This window comes from Hirundo rustica, chromosome 3, assembly GCF_015227805.2.
Source record: "Hirundo rustica isolate bHirRus1 chromosome 3, bHirRus1.pri.v3, whole genome shotgun sequence".
Taxonomy (NCBI): Eukaryota; Metazoa; Chordata; class Aves; order Passeriformes; family Hirundinidae; genus Hirundo; species Hirundo rustica.
In genome coordinates, this window is record NC_053452.1 from 4,916,627 (window position 1) to 4,940,866 (window position 24,240).

General features: G+C 40.2%; 1 protein-coding gene across 2 annotated transcripts in view; it reads right to left on the reverse strand.

Moving 5' to 3' along the window:
• The window catches only part of MACROD2 (mono-ADP ribosylhydrolase 2), an 843,060-nt gene that overhangs the window by 242,630 nt on the left and 576,190 nt on the right, over positions 1-24,240 (reverse strand). For both annotated transcript variants that reach the window (XM_058419895.1, XM_040059164.2), the window contains exon 8: positions 7,201-7,274. In XM_058419895.1, the coding sequence (XP_058275878.1) occupies positions 7,201-7,274 (74 nt within the window). The remainder of the gene's footprint in view (positions 1-7,200; positions 7,275-24,240) is intronic.

Consider the following 24,240-nt stretch of genomic DNA (forward strand, 5'->3'; position numbering starts at 1 on the left):
TCCTCCCACCCCATCTCAGCGCAGCCCCCACTAAGACCCAGCTGTAATCCACTGACACAGTTCAGTCAGACCCCAAAGTAGAGCACAACACAAATCGCAACAGATTTACTGATGTGAAGAGCTCAGAAGCAAAACAAAGACTGCAGCAGCAATTCTCCATTACTTGGGAAGTATTTTATCCATGAATCTCACTCGAGCTACGCGGATTGTTATTCCTCAGTTATTTATTCCTACATACACACAACAGGGTGAGGAACACAAGCCGAATTAAAGTCCCCAGAAGGCCAGCAACAGTAACTGAATCCATCCAAAATGAAGGCTGGACCTCTTCTGCATTGCATTGACTTGAAGAGCCAGTTGAAATTATCAGATTTCTGGCTGAAAGCCGGTACAGGAATAACAGGATGTTACCTTGATCTTTTTTTGCCATGCAAGGAGCAACAAGAAGGAAAATAAAGCCATTGTTTCTACTTATTTTTAAGTATTTTTTTCTCACTGCTCACTACAGTTGTAAGGCCCCTCCAAACACCCAGAAACCACAAGGAAAAAAAAAAAAAAAAATCAAAGAAACAAGGCGAAATCTCAGCCCTGAAGCAGAGACAATTTTGTTAATTTAGCTACACCCCTGTAGGATTTTGAAGCTATCCAGGCTCCTTCTATCATAACTGCTATTAAACTGTAAGGATAAAAAGAACAAATTCTTTGGCAAATTTCAATTATTAGATAGTTAACTGCTGTAAACACGAAAGAACCCATGCAGAGCTCTGTTTTGTATTAGTGACACTCATTAGCTGCAGCAGAGTTGCTGAAGGTGTTTTTGATGCAGTACACAAAGGTTAGACAAACCTTTACAAAGATGTATCCAGCAAAAACATCTACACTGTGCAATGGATTTTCTTGATCCTCCACAAATTTTAAGAGGGAAGAGCTGACAGAAAGCCATGCCTCCAAATCCTTCCTCCCAGTTTCATTTTGGTCACAAATAAGCATCTCAGAAACCATTACCACAGGAGACCGCCCTGGGACATTCCCAGCCATCACGAGCTCTAACAGTTCTGTCCAGGAGGGATCCTTCCTGCCTGTTTCTCAGTAGCTGTAGCAAAAATTTTCAAGTTTCAAAACCCTTTCTAGTTAATGAATAAAGTATTATGTGTAACAAAGACAGGCTTTGTCCACTTCACTTTATCACCCCTCTAACTAAACAGCAGCCCGAAGAACATAGAAGAAAAGCACTGCTGCCGTGGTAGCTGCCTTATCATTTCAGAAAATGACTTTTCTGTTGGGATGATAGTTAGATTTGGGCTTTGGGGACAGCACTGAATCTCTCTGAGCCTGCTGAGAGAGCAGCTACACAGAGCAAATAAATCATTTTAATTTTGTACCGGTTGAAAAGCATTTTTTTTTTTTTCCCCTCAACTTCAGCAGGATGACAGTGGCATGATGGCTGATTTTCATTTCAATCAGAGCAGCATATGATTACCACCTAATTAGAATGTAGAAATAGAAAGGAGATCATTTTTTAACCTACCCAAGAGAACAGTGCTGGGGGAGGGGAGGAGATTATGTTAATCAAGTGATACTGGCATATCAGAGCGACCGAAATAGCCGGATGAATTTTTATCGGCACCCTTACTGTCCTTGAAGATCTGTCAGTGGCTTCAATCAAAACCTGTATTTTCAGAGCTTTATTTCTGAATAATAAATATTCTTTAAAATAAATACATGTCACCGCAGGCCCAAACCAAAAGGTATCGCCCTCAGGCATAAATACATATATTTTTGTTAAAATTTCACATGGTTTCGTAGACAACTGTAAAACTGTAAACATGAAAACTAACAAATCAAAACTAAAAGTCATGCTGCCTTAATGAGAGTTGCTTGCATTAATATACATGTTTGGGTTGTTTTTTGGTTTTTTTTTTTTTTAACTTGCTTTCATTAATTAAATATTGTCAGCTAGCTGCTCCACTCCTTTCTGGAATACATGTTGAAATTTAGTTGCTCTGCCCTCGGGGAATCTAACTGAGGTTACATTAAATGGAACTGCATCAGGCAACATCTTCCAAGACACGCTGTCTCCATCTGCATCCTTCTGCAGAGATAAAGACTAGACCCCGTCTCAAGATGCCACTTTGCTTAATTGTCTCTGAAGGATGAAGAGCCAGAATTAAACTGCTGAGACCACCGAAAGGGGGGGGGGGGGGGGTTGGAGAAATTAAAAACAAAATAAAATTAATATTTAAATGATCTTTCAGGCAAGACTGCTTTGTGCAGTAGAGAGCGGTGGCAGCTCCCTTTGCTCTGCCCTCCCGGGCAGTACCTGGTCATCACCACATCTCTCTCCAAACTGGTCACCAGTACCCAGCACCACTTTAGGTGTGTGAGATATCCTGCCTTTAGCCACCTTAGTAGTGGAAAATACCCCCACAGGTCATATCTGGATGGAGCACAGCGCCAAAGGAAGCACAGGTGCGGGGCACCAGCCTTGGAGCACACCTCACTAGACGAACAGGGGTTTCCTCATGAACATTTTTGTCAGGAGGAGATCAGCAAGTGTGATCCTGGCCACCTCCCCACCCTCACTAAAACAAGAGTTCCACTGATTTCAGCTGGATTTGGCTGGGATTTGGCTCATCCTGCTTTGCTGGAAATGTTCACTATTTTTTGGCTGTGGGATGATACGTAACTACCTGCTAGAAGACAAGGACCTAAGTTTCATGTGCTTCTGGCAAAAAAAGAAAAAAGTCTCTCTTCAGCAATGAGTCTAATGGAAAGGAATCAAGGATGTCTTGATTTATTTTCCATTTCTGTGCTTTTAATTTGTATCAGTTATTTCAACAGCACATACACTGCCATTGCACTTTCCTAGTTGCTGTCCTAACCAGGGTGTATAATAAATGTTGTAAGATATTGTGCAAGAGAAAGAACAATACTTTGAACTAAATGTGCTGTTAAATTAAAGTCATTCCTTGAGCATTAAAAAAGTCCTGAGGCTTTTCATGTCAGTGTATTGTATGTTGAGGCATACACTTAGGTATTTTTATTTTCCACCCTTTTGAGAAACATAGCAAAATGAAAGTAGATGATTTCCATCGTGGCAAATATTTCTAGATATCTGCCACAAAAAAATAAAGATAACCCTCTCCCCATCACCCCCAATAATGTAGGAGGTCCATACTTGAAGTTGCCACAGTGTTTTTGAGATACCATTACAGGAAATCAGCTGGCAGCACCTCAAACCTCGCCAAATTATCCCAGAAAGAAACATTCTCACCTGTTCAAAGAAAGTAACGTGCATTTTAAAAACGAATCCCAGGGTGTAATTTCCTAAAGAGTGGATTCCCGTTCTACTTTGTGCTCTGAAGAATTCTATTAAACCTCTGGAGCACTTTGTGCAACGTGAAAACACAGTCTGCTAAGGAGATAGCCTAGGTGGCCTGCAGCAAATTAACCACTACTGCTGGCTGAGGCCATACCGGGGAGCTTGCTCCAAGGGATTTCTACACTCACAGCACAGCACCATTTACCAGCTTCTAAACTAGATTTACCCTCCAGCTGCAAGTCAGCAAACCTTGGTGTAAAGCACGGCCAGAGATCAGTTTGGCTAAAGGGTTCATTTCAAGAGCGGAACGGCGCTGCTGTCACACCCAACTGAGCCCAGAGCACTACTTACAAATAAGGATTGTTTTTCCCAGCCAGCTTCACGTGGTTGACTTTTAGGCTGCTGGACTATGCTGGGTGTATGTTGAGTAAATGACAACAGAAATATCTCTCTGATGCTTTGTAACAATTAACCTCGGGAAGGAGCTAACTCCATTTGCATGGTAATGACACATTCATCTAAGTGACATCAGAGTTAAGCATGCTAATAAGTTTTTATACAAACACCTGAGGGGTCAAGCACAACCTTGGGCTTGGATGAGAAAACCTTTTTTTAAATGCAAATCACTTGTCTTTTAAATACTATGACAGAGAAATTGGCAGTACTCTAACACAGCTTGTAGGAGTCATTCAAGTTACATTTTCAGGCCCCTGGGCTGACTAAGGAATACAGCAACTGATTTATTTATATTTTGAATTAATATCTAAAAAAAATCTTCATTATAGCATCAAAGGGAAGAAATACTACAGGAAGGTAGAGAGGTGAAAACAAGACTATTGCCTTGTCTTTCCCAAATCTGTCACAGATTCCTGGGTTGCTGGAAGGCAGAGGAGCCAGGGCCGCTGTAGAGAAAAACAAAAGACTCGGAAATTTGTCAGCTTTCCCTCTTCTCCACCTACCTATTTGCGCTAGGCATATTGCAATGGAGGCAGATTCCCTAGTGAGCACGCTATCTGTCTTGCACTAAAACTTCTTGAATTCAATCAGTCCATTCACATTCCACAATGGAAGAGGTTGAGACCTCAGTGAGTGGTTAAGGTCCAAGGGCGTAACTGGCTGCCAGACTCCTTTGGGACTAAAGGAGCAGAACCTTCTCACAGGTGAGGCAGATTGCAGAGCAAAGGCTGAGGGAAAGAAGCCAACTTTGATTAATTTAACTCTGGCAGAGCCAAGCCTAGGAGGCCTCTCTTGTTCAGCAGAAGCCATTAGCAGGACACACCAACTCACCCTGACGGGACCAGGGGAGCAGGTTTGGGCAGTGGTAACAGGAATGAGACATGGACAGCACTCCGAAAAGCCCCCCTCGTGCCAGATCACTAGAGGTTTTGCTCCCAGAGTAGAAAATGTGAATTTAAATATCCAGTGGGTGCAGCGGGAATTGATCTGTCTTTAAGACAACTTTGTAGAAAGGACTGTGTCATACGGTCGTGTGCAGTAAGAGGAGACTGTGAAGCACAGAAAGTCCTCTTCGTCCCATTGCTGTATGATGAGCTACTTTGGGGAAAAGCTTGGGTAATGTATAATATTACTACTCAAAACACAAAATCCAGTCCGAGGGAGTAAGCGTACACAACCCTGGAAGTGTTCAAGGCCAGGATGGACGGGGCCCTGAGCAGCCTGGTCTAGTGGGCAGCCCATAGCAGGGGCTGGAACTAGATGTGCTTTAAGGCACCTCCCAATGCAAAACATTCTGTGATTCCATGACGACATAAAATGGATCAGACTGACACCTGGCACAGAGCTACATCAGTTCTTTTAAACCAGGTAACAATGCTCACCTTGCTACACATATTAAATAACAGCAACCCAGTAGTGATATGCTTCCCAAAGATCCCTTTTACTGCAGAAGTTACTGCTGTCTTCAATAAAATAAAGTATCTTTATTTTCCTGCTGTCCTGTTTATGACATGCTAAACATACTATTATGCCATAACCTAAAACTTAAGCCAGTGGATTGCGGAAAAAACTTTAGGAAAAGGGTAAACTTCATGTGATAAGCATGTGTACAAAGCTGGGGATAACCAAACCTTCAAAACTGATCTTGACAGAAACCTAATACTCCTCTTCCTTTGAAACCCTAAAACAAAAACTCTGGGGGAACAGCTCTGAATCATCATAATCAGTAATATGCAATAATTGCACCACCCATGCGTCTTCAAGTGCATCAGAGTGAGACATCAGCTTGGTGAGGCTGGATTCAGGATGTTAAGAAAACATTCAAGACAATAACTGTGATCAGTCATAGTCCAAACTGAAGAAAACAACTGTGGTGTAAGGTGAGTAGGATAACTTTAAATAATTGCTTTGTGGTTAGGACAGCCTGGGTTCCTTTCACCGTCCACACGTTATAAACTACAGCCACTTACTTAAAAGTAATTCTGGTTAAACTGGGGTTTGTGAGAAGCAAGGCAGGAGGTGTATATACAATACAGACTCAGCTTTTGAAAAAAAAAAAAACCAACTTATTTCTGTAGCAAAATAAAACCCCAAACAAACCTTTCACCCCGTTTTTCAAATTATGTGGTAAAAATTAAGCTAGAAGAAATTATAAGCCGGTAAGCACCACAAACATTGGTTGTAGCCTCACACGCAAAGGTTAAAATTACAAACAGACAAGATCCCAAAAATGTAAGTTTAAGGCTAAACCGATGAGATTCAGGCCCTAACAGCGTTAATGAAGTCTGTCCATCCAAAACTCAGATTTCTCGCTGTGGGAAGCCAACTGTGACAGCAGAAAAAGCTACAGCAACCAACTACTCAGTGCTACAAAGAACCAGAGTCCAAACAGGTGCGCACTCCTTAGTGCACTTCCAGGCTTGAAAACCTCAACTGTACCGCTCAAATTCTCAACATATTACTTCCTCTCAGTTCAAATTCAGCAAAAAAACCCCAAACCAAATCACATAAACCCGCTTAATGCATACCCTGACGTATCAGATTCTTGGGAAAAAACGGGCTCCCTGAATATACAGCTAGAGGAATAATACTACTAATTATGCCCTTGTACGCAGCGCTTCTCCACTGAATGCTTTGTGCAATGTTTTCAGACAAAATATCACACAACTTTAACTGTCTGAAATCTGCTGGCTGTTGTCACATGGAAACAGGCTGCCTGTCAGTTTAAGACACGATTATTTTATTTGTTTTGCCTCTTTTTTTGCTGCGCTTCTCCAATCCAACACTAGGAACACAGAAAGACAAAAGCAAGAGAGGGGAGAGACACAGACCGGTCTGTTAAAACCATTTTTTGTCTTGTACAAATAACCACTATTATGCTGCCACTGGAAGATGACCAGTACTACTAAAAAGCCATATATTTAGCGAGTGCTTCTGGGAAAATGAACACTTGATAGTAAGCAAACAAACAAAAAAAAAAATTAATGAAAATAGAAAATAGGATCCTACAGCTCTTTACTGTAAAGTCACCTCTGGAACACCACTGACCTTTGGCGGCCGTTTCCACTGACAACAGCTATGCACATTTCCTTTCCAAGAATCTCCTCATTATTATCCAAAAACTCTGACACTCAGAAACAGCTCAGGAAGAGAACAGTCTTCTGCTTCGCCAGGAAAGATTACAATGCACAGGAAATGCACAGTACGGTTTCAAACAAAGGTATTTCCTTTGAACTCTAGTATAGCTTTTAAATATAAAAGTCTTCCCCTGGCTATATTGTCCTGACCTCACTTCACTGATCTTAAGACTAAATAGTAAAATACTTCAATTCTCAAGCCTATGTTTACTCTTTGCACAGTTTTGGAGTCAAAGACCATAACCTTAAACAGAAATCTGAAAAAAATATATAATTATTCCCTACCTCATTGTGATTCTTGCTTAACCATTCCTTAATAGTGTTAAGGGCGATGACAGCAGCAGGCTCATTTGGAAAACCTAAAAAGAGAAGAAATGAGAGATAAATAAAAGGCATTTATTTTTTTATATATAAGAAAACAAAAATCTGGGCTTTTTTTCTTCCTATTCTTTAAAATATTTTGGAGTTACAGTAGGTCAACTCCTTTCTATACACAGATCTGTATAACGCTTTTAGGTAACATCTGTTACATTTTTCCCCAGCTAAATAAATTGAAAATAGGCACAACAATGCTTTATTGGATTATTTTTTTATTTTAGTTAAGAAAAGTCCACCACTCAAGAGAAGAAGAAACAATAGAGAGCTATCCATGTGTCATACTAGGCAGACAACCATTCAACACATACATCACAGTAACAAATACTAGGCTTATGTTTCACGGCAGCAAGAAAAATTCAGACATTTCTTAAGGCATAAGGGCTTTCTTAAGGCTCTCTTTCTTTAATCCATCTGTCAGCAAAACTATACCACACTATGACCCCAGTGCCACAGGCCTTATAAAGAGAGAAATGTTTGAGTTGGAAATCTCTCAATTTATGACCTAAATCATAACAAACAGCTTTGGAAATTAAAGAGTTCACGAAGCATTAGCATATGAACTTAAGGCCTTATACACGGCCTTGCACGATACATTAGCAATAGTAATTCCCTCCAGCATTAAACAATATCAAAAATCTTGCCAGGGATGCAGACTTTTTTGCTTTGATGGTTTCTACCTATCAAATCCAAGGATGCTGTCATTACTTAGGCACCTTAATTTAATTTTCCTTTAAATTCCTAACTTGGGGGCAGCAAATCATTTCTGGGAGGATTTAAAAATAAAACCCCATAAGCTGCATGAATCGCTCTCAGTAGGTTACATTAATAGAACAGGCTTTGAAGAGGTGGAGCTGCAGGCACAGTGGACAAGCAAGCAACAGGGTTAGCAAGAGTCATGAAATTCGGCGCACAGCTGTGTGGATACAGCCTTTCTTACAACATACATCACTTTTGCACCATAAACTAAAACACAGACAACTGCAAAAATTTAAAAAATTTCAAGGTTTTGATTTATATCTTCTTTAACCCTTTCTCAGAACTTGTGCAATGCAATGCAAAATTAGGGGAAAAAAAAACCCAACCCAAAATGAAATCGCTGCACTGAATCACATTCCCAAAACATCGCTCCCTGTAAATTGACTCTGCAAAGATTTGCTCCAGCAGCATGTGTACTGTTCTGAAGTGACAGATGACAACCATTCATCAAGAAAAGCAAGTAAAATAGTCAATTTTGGATAGTACCAACATCTAGCATGTGCTTCCTTTGAATACATTTCTCAATAAAGCATATTTTTACGTTTTAAATAACATACTTACAAATTCCAAGATTAAAAAAAAAAAAATAGCTTAGACCCTACAAATGTTACTGTAGATACTTCTATTGCTGCAGGGAAAATAAATTCTTATAACATTTAATAATGCTGCTGATATCATCAAGGCATATGTCTCATGACACCAACAAACGACCACTAACGAAACCCAAAGCGGGGACTTCCAACAGCCTCATTTTCATCATATAAAATAACAGAGCTCTAAGCAGACCATCTGCTCAAATTAGTAATATCCTAGCTAACAAACTGGGCCTCTTTCCACACAGAAATTCCATGCCCTGAGTGCGGTAGCTGTGCCTGGACACAAAATGAGCACCATGCAGAGGGACAAATGCGTATTTCAGACAACTGATATACTATTGTTTATGCACTGAATGGTTTATTTTCAGAACAATTCTCCCTCCAGCAAGATTAACGTCTCAGGCTTGTTTTTTCACTCCCTTGCAGCAGGTTGGCCAAAGCAGTGATAAAGCACAGTATAGAATCTCTCCACGAATTGTACACTGCCAAACTAACCAGTCTTAAATAGAACGTTATCTAGAAAACGGGTGTTCAATTACAACCAAGTCACCACAATGTAAAGGAAACAGTTCAGCAACCTAAATAAACAGCCTTGAATTCCGTGTAGGATTTCAGGAAATATGTTGAAATCCATCAGAGCCTTTCACGATCAGCTAGGCCCCAAAAAGAATCATCTAGTTAGCATTTTGCACACATTTCTGGTAATTTTATGGAAAGGATTATTTTACCGACTACATGCAGAAACAGGATGGAATTAGCCTCCTGTTGCAGACCTTGCACCAGCACAAAAGCCCCTGTGTCTCTAATTCTCAAACAGAGAAACATTTTTGTTTATAGGACTGGGTCAAAGAAGGATAAAACGAGATGGGCTCTTTTAAAACATGCCTTTGCATTGTTTTTATCTCTAACCCACATTTGCCTGCCATAACACTTCTGGCCTGCTCGCATCTGCACACCCCCATCCCCCTTTCCCACTTTCAGCAAGAAAGCAATCTCAGGAAGCATGTGGGAATCAAATTACTTGAGAGAAATGAGCTCGAGGTGCCTCACAGTTTACTGACTGCTGGAGCAGCAGCTCAGGCAATTCTGGCTAAAGGCTCAATTTCACAAAAGATAAAACAGGTAAAGTAATGAGTGACACCAGGCCATGTTACTGCAGTGAGCGTTCCTCCAGCATACTGAAAAGGACAAGGGCACAAAAAAAAGCACACACTGGCCATGAGGTGCAGGACTTCACTGGGCTTATCTGCCTGGAGAAAGAGAGGGCTGGCAGGTCACATGCGATGGCCAGGTGTGTGGCAAAGTGTACCTACCCACAGACACAGGTATCTAACTTGGGCTGAGCTTTCCACATCCTCCACTGCCACAGCAAACACCTCGGCGCAGCTGTACCGCAAAAACAGTGCAGGCAGTGCCTGGTTCCTCGAGAGCTGCTTCAGCAGGTGAGAATTTTACTGCCACCAGCTGCGTTTTGCAGTGCCAGCTGATCACATCCCATCATCCATTACCAGGATCCCAACTCCTCAAGCACAGAAAAATCCCGGATGGGAGCAGCCACTCCTCTGGTGGCCCTCTGAGTTCAGGAGCTGTCCTTCACAGCACAGCTCTCATCATCACAGCTGATGGCACAGTGGGTACAAGCTTCCTAAGCCAGTAGGAACGAGGGTGTGCACCCTGCTACCACCACATAAAGCACACCTCATCTGAACTCTACTGCTTCTTGGGAGGTCTTTGCACAGATTCTACCCGCAACGACAGCCTAGGAAAGCCTTTGAGAGCCTTCAAACTTAGTAAGATTTTGCAACTCTTTCCAGGGCTTTACCAACTTATTCCTGGAAATTGTAACCCTGACCCGCGAAAAGGCGGGCAAAGCAAGCTCTAGTCTGTGCGGTCGTCATGGCCATAATTTTCCTGCAAAGGCACGATAAGATACGGCAGAATTATTTTGATGTATTGGATATGAAATAAATGTGCTGTTTTCGAGGAGGAAAGCTAAGATAGTAACTAGAGATACACGCTGACATCCCCATCGCATTTTGTATTTATTCCCCGGAACGCAACTGGTAAGAGCATAAGTCCCCCTGTTTCATCAAAGTACAGAAAATATGCAATCAATTCCCTGTTGTTGGACACCCCTGTGCAAATGCTCAGTCTTTTTGTGCTTGGGGGATTCACTGGAGAAACATTTACTCAGCTGTGAATGCCTGTTACTCTTTGCCTAATTTATCTGTGCAGCATCAGAAAAATGTACAAAAGTAGTCCATGGAATCATAGATTATTCTGAGGCTGAAATGTACCTACAGGGATCACAGAGCCCAACTCCTGCCCCTGCACAAAGTTCTTCAAAGCATGACGGTGCAACAAGGATTTTGTGACACGAAACTAACAGAAATCTATTTCAGGGAGTCCCAAACTGCGTGGAGATGCTGATAGCTCTATCTGCCTCTTTTACTGGTCTTGATCCAATGCTACAAAAAATGCCTAACTCACAATCAGGGAATGATTCCACCTCCCCATGAAAAGCCCATTAACAAAACACAGGTATTAAGTAATCAGGCTTTAATATGATCTATCCGAGGATTAAGATAACAGATTATAACAGGAGGTCTATAACACTAAGAAGCAAATGTCAATCCAGAAAAATCACTTCGGTAGCTGTAGGGATAAGTGTTGTAATTTGTCAGTTTAACTGAGATGACTAATGTTTTCTGTAAATCAACTCGTCCTGGTAAAAAAAGGTCTGTATCCTTTTTTGTTAGCACAGCCCAAGTGCTAGGCAGGTTTTTAGTCATTTAAAGCATGCTTCCATCTCTGGATTCTAAAAGGCTCATCACAGGCTTAATATTCTTATTTTCCAGTTTTAATGATTTCATTTTGAAGCAAATCACGAAAAGAACCAAATGCACATCAACACAAATAATCATTATGTGTTTTCATATTTGCTCAGAAAAAAAAAACCCATCTACACTGGCATATTTGTGCATATATCAAGATGTAACAGTTTGCAGACTGTTCCTGTGCGCTAAAATCAACCCTGAGTCCCACAGCTTAATCAACAAGACTGTTAAAATGGAACAACTTCCACGTGTTAAGTTTATAAATTTGTCAGCATGTTTACAGATATATACGTAATGATGCTCTTCAAATAGTAGCTTGTCACATCTTTAAACTGTGGGACTGCACTGAAGGCCATCTCTGCAGTCAGTGTGACAGGGATCTCCACCATGCATCAAGTACTTGCTATGTGGGAATCATCAGCACCAGATGGCACGGAATATAAAGATGTTTTAAAGGAAAGAAGAAGTGGGAAAGAAGAGAAAAAAGGTACTAAGCATTTATTCCATACATGTTCTGAAACCCAGCATTATTACTGGTACTGTAAATGCCTCCTGAATCGCAACCAACGCGTGAATAACTGCGCTTCGTTACGGCCACGTGGGTTAAGGCCAGCTATTGACAACACAGATGATAGTGCTTATGACAATAAAAGAGAACAAATGAGATGCACAGCCCAGCGTGCCTGAGGTAGGGTTAACTCAATACATCCACTTGTCCTTCAGCTGCAAAATAGACAGAATAATCTTGCAACTGATCCCATATAATCATCTTGTCAAAGATGTATTTTAGTCGTCAAAATGAATTCGCTCATGCTAGGTTGATTCCCATTACCATGGTAAATCCGTTCTGTTTGGAAAGAGATGATAGTATTCTACCAATAAGCTTATTGTGTTGCTATTTTTGAGCTTTTTGCTTTTTTCTTTCTCTCCTCTCTCTCTCTATATTTTTTAAATAACCACTGTCACACAGTGATTGGACAAACAAGCTAAGTTCCTACTTGGATCATTTTTGTGGACACTCATAACCTGGAAAGAAAGTACCCTCATTTGGATCAGCTATGTTGAAGACTAAACAGAAGAACCATGAATCTTCTGCTAAATAACCTACCTTGCCTTACTGAACTCACTCAGCCAGAGAAAACCTTATTTGCTGTCCACTCAAAATCTAACTCTAAGGAAGTGAAATTAAGCACTCTGAAAAGCCAGTAACCTTTCTGTTAACCTGAGAAACAAAGCTGCACCAATTCACTGTATCCTTCACAGGCTGTGCTACAGTAATTAATTATCATCCATGTAAAACAAAGAGGGGAAATACGAAATTTTCAAAATGCGTAAACAAAACATTATTCTGAAGAAATCATTACATGCTTCTCGGTTCCTCCCAAGAAAGACACATGCCTTTACATTTTCCTTGAGTGAAAAAAAATTCAGCAGGAAAACTACATTCAGTTCCTGAAGAATCATTTCCATTTGCATGCAACTGACATGACAGATGCAGCTGGTGGAAGGTGGTTAATAAAGAAACTCAAAATAACTTTTCTGGTCCGATACAGTGACACAAAGCCGGTAGAGAATGGAAATAAGGGAGAGGCTTTCTTCATCCACCAAAGCACCCTGGGTAAGACAGGGATCCCTGGTTAAGAAGCTGACAGGAGCCTCTTGTGTGATCAGCACATCAACTCACCTGCACCACCTCCAACTCAGGCTCACCTCTGTCATATATCTGGGCTCAGATTAGGGCTGCAGCTGAAAGAAGTCGGTTGCCAAAAGGCGGCTACCATGCAAGGCAAATTAGGTCACAGCTGTTTTCCCTGAAATACACAGTATCACACCATGTTTCACACACTGCCATGCTGATATCATCGGAAAAATACCTGCCACGTAACTGTGTTAAATGTGTCAGCTGAACAGAGACATATACTGCAATTATATAGGTCATGTGAGCAGAGGCTTGCACCAAGAAGTCTAAAGATTCCACAGAAGAAAAAACCAGATTTCAAGTTTACTGAGTTGTTAGATATTTATTAGTACTGGACTAAAAAATATCAAATATTGGGGGAAGCATTATAAATAATACTTGATATTTATTTATAAATTTTAAATAAATACCAAGTATTGGGGGAAGAAGTTTTAGTCAAAATGCGTTTACACCTGGACTACTGAGGAGGAATAGAGTTCTCCCACAACTACCTAGCTGCAATAAGTATCATAATGCCATTCTGAAGGAGAGCTGCACATGTGTAAGAATTTCATTTTTCTGCAGTAGTCAGTAGATGTTTTTTATTAGAAGCATTTGTAAAGGAGTATTGCTTGCAGGGGATCACATCATGGAGAAATGGATTCTGTAGCAGTCTTGTAAAAAAAAAAAAAAAAAGAAACATAGCAAGCAATACTTGGAGACTCCGGGAAGAGAAACTGCATCGTAGCTGTGCTGTTTACAGCGCTGTGTGATGGAGCTTTGCTGTCTGTCAGAGAATTTCTAATGCCTAAGTAAAAAATTAAGGGTTCAACCTGAGCGTAGCATGGGAAAGAGCAGAAAGACACCATTGCACAACTGAAAGGAAAAAGATCTCACTGCTCTGGCCATTAGCACTCTCCTACGGGAGGAGAAAGCGCACACAGTGCAAATGCAAATGGAAGATATACTCATGCAGGTAGTTCTGCAATTACAAAATCTACCTATGAGAGTGTATATGCAACGTCTGTGTAAATTACACAGCTGTTTGAACACACGTATGCAGCTGCTCCTGAACTCCAGCACATCATTCTCCTTTAAATACACGTCATACCATAACCAGAACTGGTATTCCAGGAACAAACGTTGTACAAAGAAATGTTAATTGGAAGAGATTTCAAAGGGTACATGAGCTTCCTAATGCAGACAATTAAATCTTCTACTTTGCCATATGTAGCAAGCAAGTTTGGGTTTAGGGCGGCAACATAATACAGCCAAAGTAATTTGAAACAAAGTGTAAAGCACTAGCCAGCTGTGAAATCACCCATCATACACTGAATTGCACAGCAATGGGATATCGGCTTCAGTGTAGATACAATTCCAACAAGGTTAAATATTTATTCTACCCACTGATTTAAATAAAAATACCTTGTTGTTCTCAAGTGCAGCAAAGTGAAAGGAATCAATCCTGCCTTCCTGAAGTGTCTTGCTAATGCCACGGGAGATAAAACCCAACCAAACCAACCCCCACGCACCCACAGGGATCTGAATTCCACTTTAAACTGGCACTTTCTCTTTAAACGTGTGGTCCAGAGCATTACACCTCCTTAACCTCCTCTGACACTATTCCAGGCCCTCCTTGACACACGCTGTCTCTGAGCACCAAGGGATGATCTGTTCAGCAGTGGGAATAAAGTCACGACTGTGCCTCGCCAAGCACTGCTCCTCATGGCATTTTGCTATTGATTGCAGGCTCTAATTGAAGTAGAGATATTCTTGATGTGCCACTCCTTACTGAGTTCCTGATGCCTGCTAATATATCTGCCACTACAGGCCAGGCAGGGGGAGAAGGAAGAGGTAGGAATTGCCATGAGAGGCTCTCTCTTCTTGCTGATGGATCTTTGTGCAGACTGCAGGAAAATGCCCTGAGGAGCAGCAGATTGAGGTGGAGGGAAGAGGAAGAGAGGGAGGGTGTTGCATTTTTTCTTCTTTTTCTGCCAGAGTCGGGATTAAATGTGCCAGATGGTATTTCTTGTCCGGACTCAGATGTTTGCTAACTTATCTACATGACAGCCTCACAAACTATGAGTTCTACAGCACTTCTAGCTAACAAAGCAAAAAATGTCCCCCATCTTTCTCTCTGCAAGGCCTTTTAAGGATAAACTGTCCAATTAAGAAATGACACCTAGATTATTTTTACTTTTAACCCAATAACCAACCACCCGCGGCCCGCAATGTGGATTTTTCTATCCAATTACAAAATACCACCCAGTCCCATGAAGAGGAAGGTGAAAAGGAAGGACTCAGCCTCCACCCTAAATCCTCCATATTGCTTTATATCTCTTACTATATTCTAAAACCTTAAACTCTAAGTTTTCCACCCTGTGATATCACACACTTCTATTCAAACTGCACACCCACAATCCCAGTTCTATCACTCAGTTTTGGGAGCCTTCTCCCAAGCCGTCAGGTCAAATGCCGTGTTTTCTTGGGGGTCAGTGCCTGTGAGCACAGAAAGCCTGGAATTCTCAGTGCCCAGGGTTCCAACAGGAGGGAGCATGGAACTTCTTGCTGCAAGATGGGGAGCAGGATTTTGGGAAGAAGGGCTGAATGCAAGAGAAAATCTCAGGGCTTTGCTGGAGCTCTCAGTGCTTTGTCTGGAATAGGCAGCACAGCATGACAGGAGTTACAAGAACTCAGGGACACACATGTATGTAATGCATGTGAGCCATCACAGTGAAATCAAGGAAGATGGCAGCATAGAAAGTCTGAGAAACTTTAAAGGAATCAAACATTCATAGGCAATAGTGAAAAAAATACAAAATCCCATAAAGAACATAGATAGCACTGCCAGCCCAGCTCTAGCCTTTAAATCACTCCCACCATGCAGCAGATGCAACACAGAGACCTGGCTGGATTATCTAAAACCAACACAGTATTTGGGAAAGGCCATCCACGTACAAGAACTAACAAAACTATCTGACATTAGTTCTACTGAAGCACTGCTCTTATCTCCTCTCCAAGGAAAATCAAAGATTTCCTAAGAGCATATAATCAGCTGAAAAAATATACACTTACTCCTTGTGAAATAAAAAGGGAGGGAAAAAAAAAAAAAAAAAAAAAAAAAAAAAAAAAAAAAAAGAGAGAGAGAAAGACAAAGATATTCTTATGTTCTTTTATTTTTTTTTCCCAAAAGACATAAGAGGAAGAAAGTTATAGGGCAGGTTGGGTGAAAAAGCAAGACACGATGTCTGGCACATTTAATCTACTTAGTTTAGCCCCTTTAACAAATACATTATTGATTCTTGGTTTGTTTTTATTATTCTCACAGTGGATTTTTTCAATTCTTGCCTCAGGCAGCAGTAAACCATACTAAAGGGTCACACCAGCAGCTACTGTATTCAGGAAATCTACAGCAGCTCAAAACTGAAATATTTCCACCCAATCTGGAGTTCAAAAATGCCAGTACACTTGGGAGGAACAGAGAGGGGGTGCATTCTAAATTTGATGCTTAATGGCCTGTTTTTCCCTGTACAAAAAGGCACTTCACGCTACTTGAACACACACTACATGCACGCTACTAAAACAAGTGCTTGTGCAGGTTGTTGGACTTGATGCATCATTGCACTGTCTCAACAATTTTATGCATTAATTTTTTAAGAGGAAGAATTTTTTCCCCTTGCCCAGATGCTGCTTCATTTCTGTAGTAGACATTTGCCTGGCAAGAGATCAGCTCCACACATGCTCCTTTTGGTCCTGCAAGGGTCACAATGTGCCTTACTTGATTTTATGCTCCTGTATCTATCAGCAACCAGCCAAACTACACTATTTATTTGCATTTCAGGACGTATTGCAGCAACAGCTTTGTCAACAAAAACTGCATAGAATCCACTAGCACCTCTCCAACCTTCCTCCCAATGCTGCACCGAAAAGCCTTTTTGCACGTCCTGAAATTACAGCAGAATACACAACAGATGAAAAGTGCTTAAAAGATTGTTAAATCTTTTAAGATTCTGGAAGCCCTCTTGTTAGAGGGTAGAAAGGGTAGAAAGGAGCTGAGACACAGGCTTCTCATTTATCACAGCACAAAAAGGGTCCTGGTTTATTCCTCGTTACAATTCAGTTATCCTGACCCCAACCATTCACTGACCCTGGCTGCAGCAAGCTCCTGCTGGAGGTTTCCCTTGCAGCCTCTGACTGCTGGTTATTTCCTGCTGAACTCTGACTGCAGGGATCAGTTTGCAGACTCTGACTGCAGCTTTTACCCAGCCAGACTGTGACTGCAGGTTCCAACAACAGGCTCTGACTGCACACCCAGACTGACCTCAGAACAGGGAGTCTCTCTCTTCAGGTTCCTTCTTCTTCATGATCCTCTTCTTCCTCAAACTTCCTCCTCCTTCATGACTCCCCCTCACCAGCTGACCCACTCCCTTTTATCACACTCATCTTTATTGGATACAGCTGTGACTCCAGGGTTGGGGCTGTATTGGGTAATTAACACAGCTGTTACTGGGCAGGGGCCAGGTCACCTGTACTCCCTTCTCCTACACTTAAAGTTTGGAATAATGGGGAAAACTGGATTAAAGCAAAAATAAGGAATAATTACAACTCAAAACTCTGATTTCAGCAAACCTGCCTGGTTACAACAGTGCCATTACACACTTCTGATGCTCTTAGCAAGACCTCAAATGCTAAAAGGTATTTAAAAAAACCCATTAATGGGTAAAATATGAAAGTAACCTTATCTCTTGGAACACCCTCATGTGAACACTTTTGGCTAACAATCTCCCCAAGAAGCAGTTGCTTTTTAAGCCCAGTACTGGTAGCTGATCAACAAAATAACCCAGATCTCTTCAGATTCTTCAGTGTTTCAAAAAGATCACAGTATTAAGTGTCAAGCAAGCGTTTGTTACAAATACGATTTCTCCTAACATCTCTAATTTGCATTTCACTCACAATTGTGCTTTTATTGAGCCTTGTATTCTTCAGTCAAAAAGGAAATTAAATAACCAGTTAATGACACTTGCAATTCCACAAACTCAAATCCAATTTAGTCTTGATATGAACTTTAGGTCTTATTGAACTTGTTTTAAATAGCATTTTTAACATGTATTCTGGTAAGCTGCCAGTGTATTGTTGGGGTTTTTAAAATTTATTTCCAAATCATTATATGAGCAAACGTGTGCTGCTTTAGCAAGGAATGGGATTTCCTAGCATTCAGAAAGGTTTAACAAACATCAACGTTTCTGGTTAGATCAAGAGCAGTAAATCCAGCCTTTAAAGTAAAATGATTTACTTTTGTGAGATGCCGCTCTTCAGGGGGAGACAAAGCCCAAACACACAGGTTTTTTCAAGTAATTCTGAACAATATTCAAATTGAGACAGGTGGAAAAGCAATGACAGAGCAAATGACAATTACTGTAATCAGAAGAAACATCCAGATTTGGAACAAAGGAACCAAGGCTATGGTTGGTCAGATCAAGCAGCAAAGGATTTGGAAGACTAAATCTCCTTTGCTGAAAAATGCAGTACAAATAAGAACCTGATCTGGACAATTTAAATGGAAATTTCTTACTTCAGACAAATGAGATTTAAAGACCTCCACTTAAAAACCCAGGCATCTCCAAACCTAGTCTTAAAGTAAAAATTGACCTCCCACCTCAATTTCCTTTTAAATGTGGCCATGTGGCCACAAAGGGGTTGCTCGTTCCAGCACTTTATTAAATTTAGGTTATGTGTATGGTCAGCATGAGATGACCCACGCTACCCCTGGGGAAATCCACAATTTCAAGGCAGGTCCATGCCACAGTCAAATACAAACTAATCCTCTCGGAAACATGACATCCCAGGCAATTTAGCAGGAGGGATATGGAAAAGCATTAAATGTGTAGCATGGAGAAACCTCATTGATTGTTAAGCAATGAGGGAAATTAGGGGAAACAGAAGATTTTTAATCTGGGCACATGTAAAAAGAAGTTGCCAATTCAAAGAGCTACTTACATCATCAGAAATAAGGTAAGACTTAGAATCAAGCTTAGAGAACAGCTTTAACCAATGTGATTTCCATTAATTTTATCAAAGCGTCCTCGCTACATATAAAATTACACTCAAGACAGTTCACTTTATCATGGCAGCTGCACATCTCCAGATTGTGAAAAACACCACTGCAATACTGAGTTGGATTGGGATTATTTCAGTGAATTACTGGTATGCAGACACCACCCTTCACAGCTCAGTCTTCCTCACATCTCTGGGAACAGAAACCAGTAAAAAAAAAAACCACCCCAAAACTGCATGAAGGACAGAAACTTGTATGGATGTATCAATGCACAGGTCAAAATCTAAAAAGGGGAAAACAGTACCTGGGAGTGAGGGAAAAAAACCAGAAACAGTTCTGTGAGCTCCTCTTGCTGGAGGTGGGAGAAGATTTGAGAGTGAGGGGTGATGTTTAGCCTGGGAAATATGGGGTTCAGGGGAGACCTTTGCCTCTCACTAGGTAAATCTATTTTAAATGACAATACATTAAGTTTAAAAAACACATGGTTGTTATTTAGAGATCAATTGCTAAAGAAAGGACCTCGACAGAAAAGCAGGGAAACTCAAAGTTCTGATGAGTCAAACCCAATGAGATCAATACCTATGTTTATGTGTATTCTACATATTTGTATATGAACTTTGCAAAATAATCTCATGCAGTTTGGTGCTGATACAAGTAAAACCTGATGAACTTACAGTAACTACCAGGAGACAGAACAAGAATAACATACTCCAAGTTTGTGGTGTTATGCCACTGAAAGTCTGAATATTATTATTTAAAATTATTAAATAATAATACTAAAATAAATATGATTATATTTATTATATTATGAACAAATAAAAAGGAAAGGCACAGTTGCTATATAAGCCATTTAAGAATAAGTAAAAATAAATTATTCTAGCACTGTAATGGATACAAAACAAGCTACATTGAAACCACCAATATAACCAGCAGTCTTAACTTAAAAATATTCTAGGAATACAGAAATCAAGTGGTGGGCATCCAAATGAAAGAATCTCTAAAATTCAGAAAGGATAAAGAAAAAGGACTTGCATTACTCTGAAAATAGAAGATTACAATTAAACCTCTATGAAACAAAATAATTTGAAGAAACCAGAACACTGATTTGCTGCAGATTATCTGAGTTCATGCAAACACCAAAAGAAGGGAACTGAAGTCAAATTAAGACACCTCCTCTTCAGCAAGAATTTGGAAAAAAAAAATCCTCTGAACAGATTGAAAGAGCAGGAAGAAGGAAAAAAAAAAAAAAAAGTTAGCAGTCATACATGTTTTTGCAAACAGTTAAAAAACAGCTTAGGAGACATTTTAAAGAGCTTGTGTGCAATAACAGAGTCAAGGGAGCGAACAATGAAGGTGTGAGCTTCTGGGACATCTCCTGTGCTAAAATTTTAACATCAGTCTTGTCTCTTATGATTTTCCACCAGATTCCACCTCTACCTTTCTCATGTGCTGCATGGGATAATATCACCAGAAACACACCAAAAAGAACTGATGCTTCTAAAGGATTGAAGCACTTCTGAAAATCTGGTAAACAAATAAAAAAGCCCACAAACCAGTCGGAACAAAGCAAGTTCAGAGCGTGGAAAAGCACTACCAATACCATTTTAAGAAATGAAGGTGCTGCTGTCACATCCTTGTCCCCCAGGAGTTACGACACGCTCAGACCTGCTGGCTGAAATGTTGGTGTGGTCTTTGCCTTGGGCCAAAAAAGTGGGTTGGATTGGATTCAACAGCATCAGTGCAGGTGGTTTTTCACCCAGCCACACTTTTTGGGATTGAAATGGGTTGGGTAGGAGGTGGACTGACAGACCTGAGGAGGCTGTGAGTCCCTGCTTGGGCAGCTGTGGGCTGAGCATTCTCACTCCAGGTGGAAGTGGAGGAGCCAAACAGTCCTCAGACAGGATTTTCTGGGTTTTTTATGATGGTGGCTTTGGCTGTTTTTGATAAAACAAAGTGTCTTTTAAATAACTGCATCTATCGTGTGCTAATGGGATGATACTGTTTTAAGCACTGTAAATTATAGACAGATAATTCAGGACTGGACTGAAGCCCATGATTATCTTCTAGCCTTTACTATGTGGATATTTAGATTTATAATAAAGGAAAAGAAAAAGTTTCATCATCAGTCCTGACAATTTTGGGGAAGAGAGGAGCCTCACAATTTAGAGATCTGCAGGTATTAATCTATTTAGTAGGCAACGACAAAAACAAGCAATAAATACAGAGTAACCTAAATAGCACGGCTCGTACATTAAAAGTCACAAAATTAAGTCTACACGTGAAATTCAGACAGAACCATTTTTTTAGTAAGTAGAAAATCAGTGAAATATGTTGACACTAAGTCATAAAAACAAATAATAAAAATAAGTAGATTAAAAAAAACTGTGGAGGTAAGGGAAAATTTAAGACATCAAGAATGATAAAATGTGGAGCCAAGGCTGAAATGTATTCAGCACAAATATCAAGGTGACCTCTTCCCAGCAGAAACCTTTGATACCACAAAACTTCAATAATTTGTGAAAATTGGTCAATCAAGCAAACTTGTTATCAAATGCAATTTTTAAAAAGTAGATAATTTCTTGAAATCATATGCAATTTAAACTTAATATATATTTATGAACTTTAGGCCTATGTTTTATTGGTATCAGCGCTGATGGAGAAACATTTCTACTTATTCCTTTTGAGAAAATGCTCAGCTTAGTTAAGGTCAGCATAAATGCCACGTAATCAACATGGAAAACTCAGAAGAAGGTCAACAACTAGGAAAGAGAGTGTCGAAAACATGGAGCAAGTTAAGAAAGGATTTGGAGGCAAACTCTTTACCATCAAATGCCTCAAATTCCACACCCAGAGCATCACTGACTGCCCTTAGTAAGACAATTTTGAACATGCTGGCATTATTAAAGAAACTTGAGGCCAGAGTAGTTACATATTCCCATGTCACTTTCGGAAAATATCAACTGAAAATATTTGTGGGGAGTTACACTAGAATTTGTCAGCTGTACATTCTCTAACTCCCGGCCACCTGTCAGGGTAACTACAGTCGCTGCCTCTGTTTACCTACTGTCAATAAAATGGTGACAACTACACCAAAGCCACACAGCTGAGAGAAGGTTCCATAACCCCAAATCCTTATTGGGAATGACTCGGAAGCATTGCCAACACCTGACTCATGGCTAGCAGCTTTGATTGAAAGGGAGCTTTGAATCTCACGTCTTTTTTTTTTTTTTTTTTTTTGGGACGGGCCTACCAGTGATTCACTGCTTTACTGAAAACTAGTAAATTGTAGCTTATAATGTTGATAGCAAAATACAGCAGATATCTAGGGCACTGACTGGCATGGCCAGCACGTAAATAGCATCACTTGTTTCTTCTATATTGTTTTTAGCGCTGTGAAAATTCTATCAGGTTTCTTTCTCACTCCGTAAACTAGGCAAAAAGGGAAGAAAACATCATCTCTTAATTAAGCAGTGCCAGCTTAGCAACAGAATTGTTCTTTACTCTCATTCCTAAAGACAGGAAAAAAACCACCCTGAAAACCAAACCAAACCCAGAAGGCTACAATCAACCAGCAAATACAGCCCAAAATGCCACTGGACATGCTCCTAACGACACCAGGCTAAAAGATAATGTTCTGGCCTCCTAATAGTCAGCTACAGCGTGTTTACTGCTACAACAAAAAGAATAGTTAAAAACCTATCAGTGGCAGAATGCTCAGCACCTATTACAGACACAAGTGTAACTACCTAAGGGTAATTAAGGGCATAAGAGAATGACTAATGTTCTGAATCCATAAAACTGCATCGGTTTGGAAGCTATTATGATTGCACTGTCTGAAGCTCACAGCCTGTACTGGGCAATTTCAGGTGATAAGCATCCTGCATAAAACTGATACTCCATTTTTCCAACACTGGATAATGAGCTGGTACATAAAGCTGAAACCACGCACCACACGCTGGTCACCACTCGAACAGTCGATTTACTCTCACCCCTAAGGATGCACTTGTTTTCCTCAATATTAAGTTCTAGATATTCCTGTCCTGTATTTTTATCATCAAACTGCCAAACACTTCACTTGCATTTTAGAAATATGGTTTTGTTCATCAAAACTGAGAAAGAAGAAAATGGATAAAGAAAATACAGAAATGGCTGTTAGCTAGAACAGTGTGCTGACATTCACAGCAGCTTTTATTTAGCTCAGGGGTTTCTGAACCAGGCCTTCCCCATGCAGTGGTGGCACAAAATTATTCACATTGAATAGCGTGTTCCTCAGTGAATGACCTAGAATTGCTACTCAATTGGACTAAGCAACCCAAAATTTGGTTTGTAAAAGAAACAAGTCACAACGTGTGATGAACTATTATATTTTCTATATGGAATACTCAGTGAAAATGAAGGTTTAGTGTTCATAGTCCAGAGAAAAATGAAACAGAAGGGGGCAAAAAGTCTTCCACTGCCACAGCATCACATACAAGAAATTATTACCCTTTAAATCGTATTATACTGTATTTCTATTAAAGGTTCTTTCAAACATCACAGGGAGAAGGGGGAAAAAAATTCTATGCTGCATTGTCCAAAACTAAATTGGAAAATGATAGATACAGATTACCATCTAATAATATGTAGGACAGCAAGTACTTTCATTCTCTTATATATAAGTAATATACTGAAAGGAATAAAAGAGATATACAAATAGTTTACAGATCAGACTTTAAAGTAATGTTCTTTCTGAGGGGCTAGATACTCTTTCAAGAAAAAGTAAGATAAAGTCTTCCCTGCCCAAATCAAATATTTTACAAAAGGTACAATACTTCGATCTAGATTTCTCCTCTGCTGAGTTCAATGCAGTTATTCAAAGCAAATAAGGTCGATGACAAAAATCTGCATTTATTCCTCTCAAGGCAGTGGAATATTCCACAGCTAGTGCAAATCACCACAGCTTCTCTGAAACCCATGTGCTCCAGCATGAACTTAGCTCATTTTAGCTACCAGATAAAAACCTAAAATCATGGCCACAGACAGGAT